Genomic DNA, 10,975 nt, shown 5'->3' with positions numbered 1-10,975 from the left:
GATCTATCAATGCATTTCCAGCAGATATTGAAATAATAAAGGGTCTCAATGAAATATTTGCAGTGTCGCACGTTTACTGTAAATTGTCACATGACCAGAGCTGTTTACTTCCTGTTTGCGCCAAGAGAAGAGGATGGGTTAGGGTTAGAAAGCTCCCACAGAAAAGGTTAGTAAAATATGTTAACATAGCGGCATGATGCTGAAAAGTTAGTCCATGCATTTGTTACTTCCAGGCTGGACTACTGTAACTCTTTATTATCAGGGTGTCCAAACAACTCTTTAAGAAGCCTCCAGTTGATCCAAAATGCTGCAGCCAGAGTTCTGACAGGTATTGACAAAAGAGATCACATTACTCCTGTACTGGCGTCGCTTCATTGGCTGCCCGTTAAATTTAGAATAATTTTTAAAACCCTTCTTTTGACCTACAAGGTCCTCAGAGGCCTAGCTCCATCCTACCTGGAGGAGCTAGTGATACCTTATCAGCCCAATAGACCGCTCCGCTCTCAGAATGCTGGTCTACTTGTGGTTCCCAGAGTTTCCAGGAGTAGAATGGGGGGCCGAGCATTTAGCTACCAGGCCCCCCTGCTATGGAACCAGCTCCCTGTCCAGGTACGGGAGGCTGACTCCATCTCTACTTTTAAGATCAGACTTACCTTCCTCTTTGAAAAAGCTTATTGTTACTAATTCATTAGTTCCAGTTACTATCATAGACAGACAAATTATTATACTTAGGGGGCCGTCTAATCGTTAGGTCACATCTTAGTTATGCTGTTATAGGCCAAGGCTGCCGGGGTCCGGAAACATGATCACCTGACAGGCCTCTGTCACTCCACTGGGTCATGGTTTCCTCTCCTCTCCTCTCCTCATCAAGCAGACTAGTTATGCTGATTCTTGTGTAGTTTTTCTGCTTCCCCCCCCCCTCTATTTATTTACAGGTATCGCCGCCCTCGGAGCTGCATAATGACCTCCGGCCCCGCTGAAGTGACTGTATATCATATTTTTTGTGTGTGTTTCTGTGCTCTGTGCCTCTCCTCTCCTCTCCTCTCCTCTCCTTTCCTCTCCTCTCCTCTCCTCCCCCCCTCCTTCTCCTTCTCCTCTCCTCTCCTTTCCTCTCCTCTTTCCCCTCCTCCTCCTTCTCCTCTCCTCTACCTCCGCTTCACTCTACTTCTCCTCTCCTCTACCCCTCTCCTCTCCTACCTATCCTATCCTCTACCTGTCCTCCCCCTTCTCCTCTCTCTTTACCCAGCCGGCCATCAGCAGGAGGGCCCCCCTACATGAGCCTGGTCCTGCTCAAGGTTTCTTCCTGTTAAAGGGGAGTTTTTCCTTGCCACTGTTGCTTGTCTGGGGTCAGGCTCTGGGATTCTGGAAAGCGCCTTGAAACAATTTTGATTGTATAAGACGCTATATAAATAAAGATTGATTGATTGATAAAGATAGGACATAGATTTTTGGTACACATCATGTTTAAGGTGTCTAGTATTGATATATGCATTTGCAATTACTCAACTTTGTTTAATGTGGTCATTGTTGGATCGCAGTACCTCTCGTGTGTCACTGCCAATCCGCGTGTTCTTTAAATGAAGACTTCAAGTAAACAAATGTCAATTTCAAAATGTATTTAGCAAACAGATGTATTTAGCAAACAATCAATTCAAGATACAAATATTACAGAGCTCCAGGCCAGTTCATAACCCTAGCAACAACAAAGTCAATTGTCAGGGCATGAAGTCTGACGACCTAACTATCCCTTGGCCCAGTTTATATAGAAAGACATATATAATTATTGATGCTAATTCAGTCCAATCCAGTCCTTCTTCTTGGGTGACTTCATCTTCTTCTTCCTGCCTCATTTGGTGTTGGTGCAGTCCTTCTCCATTGTCTTCTCAGATGGCCAGGCCAGAGGTCTTATTCCTGTTCAGGAACTTATCAATCACCAGTAAATTATGCTGTCATGTTTTACGATGAGGGTCTACCATTTCCTGTCTGCCTGGCTCCAACTGTCTGACCAGTATTCATGTCAAAGAAGGGTCAACTGACTTGCTTATGTATATCCTACTAAAGATTATATAGTATTCCTAACTTCTAAACTAACTGTAACATAACAAAAACATATAGTATAATGCATGCTAATCAGATAAAAAATGCTAACAAGATAAATAGTTCTCTTCATCATAGAACTCACAAACATGTCACTGGCAACAATAGTGACCGTGGGATAACCCATTGTATCTACATGCTAATACACATAAGCTAACTGTTCTACCTTACTTTCTGCTGCTACCTAACTTTGTACCTAATTGTACACACAGACACACACACACACACACGACTAGCTAGCTAACTAATTCTACCTAACTTTCCACACATGCACGCACACACGCAATTACAGGTAGGCACACACACACACACGGACCCCAGGAAGACTAGCTAGCTAACTAGCAAACTTTCTGCTGTGTTTTTCTTTTAGATTTACTTTGAGCCAAGTTCTTGATTTGGTGGATCAAGATGAGTTCTAAGACAAAGCATGCAGCATTGCAATCATCCCTCAAAATGAAAAAGATGCTGTACTCAGTGATTGTGACAGTGATGGGTCTGACATGGACTATGAGGGGGAAACAGGTCATTTGCCAGCAAGGCTGTTGAATGCATATGCAAAGTTATGCAAACAGAACATGATTGGAATGATGGCCTCTGTGAGGGTGATGTTTGGTCACCCGCGCTGTTCGTTCACTAGACTCAGATCAACCACACAAACAACAGGAGGCCTTGCAAGGGAGAGCTGACGAGCAGTTCAAGCTTCCTCTCTCAACTCCGTCCGCCTGCTGCTCGCTCTCCTCTTTTATTTGGTGCACACAACATTTATGTCAATCTGACCTCATGATTCCTTCTCCGACTTCCTCGTGTCCTTGAACATGGTACCTCTCAGTGCTGGGTACCTAACAGCTTCAATACTTGATTCAAACACTCATACATTCCTTTTCTTAAACATTCCTTAAACACTCTAAATCTACTCACTATAGCATTTAAACGATAACAATAATTCTTCTCACACCTCCCCTTCACCACACCCCCCCTTCCCCTCCCCAACCTCCTTCCCCCTTCCCCTGTTCCAGCTCCACCACCTCCTGCCATAACAATGAAGGCCAGCTAGAAGACCCAAGGGCCTCTAAGCACCAGAGGGTCCAGACAGAAGACCCAAGGGCCTCTAAGCACCAGAGGGGCCAGCCAGAAGACGCAAGGGCCTCTAAGCGCCAAAGGGTTCAGCCAAGTCAGCCAGAAGAACCGAGGGCAAAACTGCAAGTGGTCAAAAATAAAGATAGAGTATTTAAGCGATCCAAGAGGCCTTCCACTGCTGTTATTCCAGAATACACAGTATACAGACCAAATGCTGCAGAATGTGTAAAGCAAAGCTGCTCCAACCCAGTGGATGTTTTCTTACTGATGTATCCACCCACCCTGAGAGAGATCACAGTTGAAATGTCCAACCTCTATTCCACCCAAACCAAGGGAAAGCAACTGAATCTAAGTATGGATGAGCTCCTAACCTTCTATGGGATCCTAATTGCAAGTGGATACAGCTCTGTCCCAAGAAGACACATGTACTGGTCAGTCGACAATGATGTACACAATGAGAGCATTTCAGGTGCAATGCGGAGAAACCGCTTTGATGATATAATGGCCTCAGTTCATGTGGTTGACAACACCAAGATCACTGATGACCCATTTTTTAAGGTTAGACCCATCTTCTCTGAGCTCAATCACTCATACAAAATCATGCCATTTCATGAATGGCTGTCAGTGGATGAGAGCATGATCCCATACTACGGCCGACATGGATGTAAACAGTTCATCAAAGGCAAACCAATTCGCTTTGGTTACAAGGTATGGAGCCTCACCTCATCCAGTGGATACATGTACCACATGGAGCCATATTGTGGATCACACACTTTCCTCCCAGAGACAGGGTTGGGTCAGGGACCCAGTGTTATCATAGGTTTGGCAGAGCAAGCTCAGGTGCCTCAAGGTTGCAAGTTCTTCCATGACAACCTCTTTACCACTCTTTCACTCATGGATGAGATGACAAAAAGAGGATATGGGAGCTCTGGAACCATGAGGCAGAACTGCCTGTTTGATGTCCCATTCACACCACTGAATGCCTTCATGAAGTTACCCAGGGGAACCTCTGAGATTCTGTGCCAAGGAGAGAAGCTGCTGGTCCATTGGAAACAAGAACATTGTCACAGTGGCAACAAACATGGATGAAAAATACACTGAGACCTCTGTCAAGAGATGGAACAGGCATCGACGTGCCTTTGACAACGTCCAACAACCAAAATGCATCAGCCGATACAATGAGCACATGGGTGGTGTAGACCTTCACGACCTACAGGTTTCACGATACCATATCTCAATCAGGTCAAAGAAGTGGTGGTGGCCCATCTTTGCATGGTCTATCAACAGTGCTCTTGTAAATGGCCATCTCTTTTACAGAGATGTTATTGGAGGGACCATCGACCTGCTCACCTTCTCAAGGATAGTCTCACAGTCTCTTCTGCAAAGGTTTGGAACGAAACCACTGAGCCATGGAAGGAGATCTCTACTGAATGCTACCGTTGAAGATCAGGCAAGATACGACAAAGCTTCCCACTGGCCAATTAACACGATGCACCGGTTCCAGAGATGTCGCCATTGTGAGAAACGCACAACCTATGCATGTGAGAAATGCAAAGTACCACTGCACATTGAGTGCTTCAAGCTGTACCATGGAGTGTAGAAGAAAAACAGGAAAGACAGGAGAATGCAGTTGGACATAGAGTTCACAAGCATGCACACACACACACACACACACACAAGTGGTTGCATACAGTTACAAACAAACAGTACTTTGGAGTCTAGGAAGAAAAGCTGAAAAAAAATACCCATCAAAATGTCATAAATGTTCCAGGAAAAGATGTTATTTTGTAGTCATTCAAGGCGTTGCTTTGCTCTTTGTTCTACAACCTATTTTATTTTGTTTTTCAGTCAGTCAGTGTAGGCCTATACTTGAAAGCATGTTCAGCCGGCTACCTCTATCCTAAATGTTTACCTTCATGTTCAGTGTGTTCAATGTATACTGCACTAAAAATGAATGTGTTCAAATGAATTTTGCACTAAAAATGAATGTTTTCAAATGAATGTTGCACTAAAGTAAGTTGCACTAAAGTTACAATGTTGAAATACATTGATGATTGTTGTTGTTTGTTGGTGCTCCAAGTATTCATATTGCTAGCCGATAGTATAAGGCTTATATGTAAAATATTCAAACTACAATGAGAGAGCATTTAGAGGCAATGCTGGAACTTTTAAAAGTGATAATAACTAGCCTTTAATATAAGGATTTTATACACTCGTGCTCGCACACATGCACATGCGCACACACAAACACACACACACACACAAACACACTGCACAGGTCAAATAGCACTATATTCAGTCTGTCCATTGGTTGATACAACACAGTATCCCACCGGTCACAATTGTGACCGATCATAAAACACACTTTTTCATACACTTTTCCATGAAAATTTCTAAAAATTATGATTGATTGTTTCAAAGGGATACTAATGACACATGATTTGGATATGTTTGTGTCTGGGAAAAATTTGGGATTAAATGGGTTAAGCATGAGAAAACAGAGGGCGTGTGGTTTGGTAAGGTGGATAACCAGCCACAATTAAATGTACAAATTAAAGAAACAATTAGAACCTGGGGGATAAAACTAAGCAACAAAGACAGCTACAGTGAAAACTGGGAACCAAAGGAAAAAGAAATGAAAAGAATTACAGAAATGGGAAAATAAATCGTTCAGTTGCAAAACAAAAATCATTTTAATAAAAAATATCTTATTCTGTTTTTGGTCACAATCTTCCCTCCCCAAAACCAGACCTTTTTTAAATAAATTAAAATAGCGACCAATTTCGTTTGAGGAACCACAAGAGAAGTAACAAAAAAAGAGGTTTTATCCAAAAGTTGAAAAAGAGGGAGGCTTTACTGTATGTAATGTATTGTATCCTGTGTAAAACTTAAATAAAGTTTGTTTGATAAGGAAACCATAAAATGCTAAAGCTTAGTCAATGATCTGCATGATAATTCAGAAAAGTGAAGATTGATAAAATGGGAAAAAATATTTCTACCATATTAAATCTGCATACTGTTCCAGACTACCTGTACCTATAAGAAGCAATGTGAATGAAGGTATTTTGATAAGAAAATGTACCCAGAAGGCAATGACAAAGGAAATATTAAGTTGTGCAGAAAAAAATGGCTGAAAAGTCTCCCTGGGTTATGCAGGTGAGGTCAGTTGATTAAAAAGCAAATTGAACTTAATCCAATTGACAGAAAGACATGCATAATCTGATGCCAAACACAGTGGGCATCTGCTTTGGTAAGGAACATAACCAGCCACTTCAACCAAAGAAACAATGAAAAATATAGGCATACAACTAAGTAAAAAAGATTTTTACAATGAAAACTGGGAGGGCAAAGACAAAGAACTGCTACAAAAGAGAAACAAATCATCTTAAATGTAAACTAAATAAGAAGTGCAACTAAATAAGAAGTTGTTGTAAAAATGAGGTAAAAATTATTAAATATTTAGTGTGAATTCTAAATTTGAGGCAGACCCACAAAAATACACCAGTCTCGATGTCTTTTTTTTTAAATGACCCTTTTCGGCCCGTTTCATTTATTGAGTTTTGTTTGGTAAACAAAGGGCGAAGACTTCACATCAAATTTTAAACTTTAACATTTGTTGATAGGGCTAATTATGTTTAACATAATTACTTCATATCTTGTATTGTCCTTTCCTGGTTATTTTTCATTACTTATTCATTGTCATTTTATAATTTCCAATATTTTTGATATCCACCCATCTAATATTCAATTCCAGATGATGACTGTGGACGAAGGAAGGGGGGTAAACGTTAACCGCTCAAGTAAAAAAGTCACGTGGTTATGATCTAGCCAATCACACGAGAGAGACCACACAGTGGTATTTCCATGACGCTGGTATAAAGAGCGACCCTCCCCTCTCTCTGAGTTACTATCTGTAGAAGCAGAATGCCTGAACCAGCCAAGTCCGCGCCCAAGAAGGGCTCCAAGAAAGCCGTGACCAAGACGGCCGCCAAAGGAGGCAAGAAGAAGAGGAGGACCAGGAAGGAGAGCTACGCCATCTACGTGTACAAGGTGCTCAAGCAGGTGCACCCCGACACCGGCATCTCGTCCAAGGCCATGAGCATCATGAACTCGTTCGTCAACGACATCTTTGAGCGCATCGCTTCCGAGGCCTCTCGTCTGGCTCACTACAACAAGCGCTCCACCATCACGTCCAGGGAGATCCAGACCGCTGTCAGGCTGCTGCTGCCCGGGGAGCTGGCCAAGCACGCTGTGTCTGAGGGCACCAAGGCCGTCACCAAGTACACCAGCTCCAAGTAGACCTCTGCTGGCGTCCTCGTTCAACCAAAGGCTCTTCTAAGAGCCACCACATCCCCTTTTGAGTAAAGTTCCTCAGGCTGTGCTTAGCATCACAATGCTCCAATGTCAATTACATCAAATATAAACTGCCTATTTTTATATCTTTCTTCAGGATAGTCACCATGATTTAACATTTAAACGTGTAGCACAGGGGTCACCAACCTTTTTAAAACCAAGAGCAACGTCATGGGTACCGAGTCGTGTGAAGGGCTACCGCTTGACACTCCTCTAAAATAAAAAATTGTGTGTGTATCAATAACTTAGAGTGGGCAACAGAAAAGATCAATATTCAACACTTTATTATTATTAATCTCAGCAATTGTTCAGATGATCACTTGATCATTTGATCAGAAAAGAAAATGTCGAGTTTTCACCAGACCCTTTCAACCATAAGAAACTAAACCATTTTAACAATTCATAAACTATGTTGAACCATGTTTTAAAAGTTATGCAACATTCAAAAAAGTTAACTTTCATATTGAATAAATCTTAACTGAACAAATCTACTGCAATTCTGCTCAAAATCTGTTACATTTTATAAACACACTTTTTAGCTACTGTAGAATGCTTCCCGGTGGGTTGTTAGCATTAGCATTGTAGCTTTCATGACGCGTAGTGAAGCGTCGCTCCACATTGTGCTGCTTCGCCGTCATCACAGACGCCCCACAGATGCAACATACACACCTTCCTTTCACAGTAGTAAAAAATGACTCTTCCTCCCATTCACTTTGAAAATGATAAATTTACTGTCTTCTTTTTACCATGTTTTTGGGGTAGAAAATTGCACTCCACTCACTATCTTCAGTGCCCGCTAGTTTATTCTCCACAAGCGCAAAGGTTCTTTCATGCGCACAATACTGACCTTTGAACTAGGTCAGAGTTCACCTTAATTTTATTTATATTTTTATTTATTTTTAAGACATTGTCATTTTAAAATCTATGTAAATGCAGGTGTGATTTAAAAAAATAGCGGTAGAAAAAAATCTTCTTAGACGCACCTCACTTGCGAGTTTTGCTATTTTTAGAACAGGCTTGTGGGCGACTCATGTGATTGTTGCGGGCGACTTGGTGCCCACGGGCACTGTGTTGGTGACCCCTGGTGTAGCACATGCACAAAATGTAGTGACCACACAAAGTGGATGACGCAGTTGTATCAGATATTGTACAAATTTAAGATTTCCAATATGTCTTGGCACCCGATATTAAGTTGTAAAACATACATTCTATAAGGGGGGGGTCAAGGAAGCTATCCATGTTAAATTGGAAAAAACATCCCTAAGCAGAGGTGGTGGCCTGAGGCACTTCCTATCACCCACATACAATGCAGTCCTCCACTCCTTCCACCAGCAAAACAAACATTCACACCATTCCAGGAGACCCAGTGACTCATCACCATGTGATCCAGCAGACAAAGGGGAGACACCTCAACAGAAACTAGGTGAACGACCCGACCAACGACCCTGCTAACGACTCTCAGGTGACCACCCAGATCATTAGCATGCAAATGGTCCACAGGGGCTATATATTTTCAAGCTCTCTCCCCAGCGATTTCAGAACTGAAAAAGCCTTCTGGATAGAAGGCGAAACGTCTTCAAGAGAAGAAACCCAGTCCAGTTGACAGAGAAAACTACCTAGGATACATTCTATAGCATTGTAACTGAGATTTCCTTAATGCCAGTGGTGTTTTAGCAGTATGTGCTAAGAATTGTTTTTGTTTCTGGTAATACAATTCTGTGGCATATTATTAGACAATTAGCAAAATGAGAAATAAAATGTAATCTGATATTGTCCATTTTGTGCTTTTCAAGAAAAAAATGACAATTTTAACGGAGGAGACAATGAACGTCTCAAGAATAAATTCTAGTCCAGATTCGAGTTCGGGAATTCAAAGTAAGATGATAGTCGTATAAAACTTTATCACGGTCACTTTTGCAAAGTTCCTCGTTCACTTTCAGACTACAAAGGACTCTCGGACATTTGAAAGCCAGCCAGCTATGAAGGAATGTGTACAAATAGTGTGATAAATGTAACTTCTTAAAGATGCGTAAAGTGTTTTTTAATCATTGTTTTAGAATAATCTTTAGAAATCGGGCTTAACGAGTTTGACATCGGCGCTGCCGCCATCGAGCCTCAACCATCAGAAATGTGTTTGCTGCTTGTCGAATAACTCCCGTTTTTGAAAAAGTGTTCAGAATTAAATGATTGTTTTCAGCCGGAGTCAATGAAGAAACTTGTGATCTACCAGGAAACGTGTTCTAGATGAAGATTGTTGCATTTTCACAGATTTTAGGAGAGATTTAGCAGGTGAATGTCTCCAGACGTCGGTGGTTGTGACGGTGAGTCGTTGAGGTTTCGTGGCTAAACAAATGAAACAGCGCAGCAATGGGAAGCTTTTGTGACTTGAGTGTGTAGAAGAAAGTGTTCGCTGTCGGTTCGGTCCACGGGCAGCATTCGGCGATTCGGTTTCCTTCGTTTGTTCACATTTTCTGGAAGGAGAGAAAGCACAAGTGCGGCGCCCTGCAGACGGCTGTGAGCAGGCGGCCAGCGGGTTGAGTCTTCACGGTCCGCATGGTGCGTTTAAGTGCAGTTTTGTCCCGCGGACTCGTCACCTCATTGAGACAACGATCGACGAAGATGGGAGAAGAAGCGCCAGCACCAGCCGCTCCGGCGAAAGCCGCAAAGAAGAAGGCTACCAAAGTGAAGAGATCGGGCCCGAGCATCAGCGAGCTCATCCTGAAGGCCGTGTCCGCATCCAAGGAACGCAACGGCGTGTCTCTGGCCGCCCTGAAGAAGAATCTGGCAGCCGACGGGTACGATGTGGAGAAGAACAAGGCCCGTGTCAAGATCGCCGTCAGGGGCTTGGTGACCAAGGGGACTCTGGTCCAGACTAAGGGCACCGGAGCCTCTGGCTCTTTCAAGATGAACAAGAAAGCGGCGGAACCAAAAGCCAAAAAGCCCGCGGCCAAGAAGGCAGCCCCGAAAGCCAAGAAACCCGCGGCCAAGAAGGCGGCCCCAAAAGCCAAGAAGCCTAAAGCGGCAGCAGCAGCCAAGAAGCCCGCAGCCAGCAAGAAGTCTCCAAAGAAGGCTCCAGCGAAGAAAGTCGCAAAAAGCCCCAAGAAGGTGAACAGAAGTCCCAAGAAAGTGACGAAGAAGGCACCTGCAGCCAAGAAAGCTCCAGCAAAGAAGGCTCCGGCCAAGCCTAAAGCCAAGAAGGCAGCACCCAAGAAGAAGTAAAGGATGGCGAGCAGCCCTGAGAGGGTTCTTTCAAAAGGCTCTTTTCAGAGCCACCACCACATCTCAGACATCATTCCTGCTGCTACAGCTTGATTTTCAGACATGCACACATGACAAATAACTAATGAGGATTATATTATAATCATATAAGTGGTGTGTGCCACACACGGAGGGCTTACATCTTAGTTATTAGTACATTTACTTAGATCTCTGTAATGGAACTTGCCAA

General features: G+C 42.9%; 2 protein-coding genes across 2 annotated transcripts; both read left to right on the top strand.

Annotated features, from left to right (window-relative positions):
• Positions 1–7,060: 7,060 nt before the first annotated feature.
• LOC130513527 (histone H2B 1/2-like) lies at positions 7,061–7,520 on the top strand. The gene has a single exon (XM_057012311.1). It carries the CDS (start codon positions 7,099–7,101, stop codon positions 7,471–7,473), a length of 375 nt encoding a protein of 124 aa, XP_056868291.1. The 5' UTR covers positions 7,061–7,098; the 3' UTR covers positions 7,474–7,520.
• A 2,501-nt stretch (positions 7,521–10,021) lies between these two features.
• Positions 10,022–10,851, top strand: LOC130513493 (histone H1-like). The gene has a single exon (XM_057012274.1). The coding sequence runs from the start codon at positions 10,081–10,083 to the stop codon at positions 10,744–10,746; it is 666 nt and encodes a 221-aa protein (XP_056868254.1). The 5' UTR covers positions 10,022–10,080; the 3' UTR covers positions 10,747–10,851.
• Positions 10,852–10,975: the final 124 nt, after the last annotated feature.

This window comes from Takifugu flavidus, chromosome 17, assembly GCF_003711565.1.
Source record: "Takifugu flavidus isolate HTHZ2018 chromosome 17, ASM371156v2, whole genome shotgun sequence".
NCBI lineage: Eukaryota > Metazoa > Chordata > Actinopteri > Tetraodontiformes > Tetraodontidae > Takifugu > Takifugu flavidus.
The sequence above is the reverse complement of the archived record's forward strand: the minus strand, read 5'-3'. Positions and strand labels throughout refer to the sequence as shown.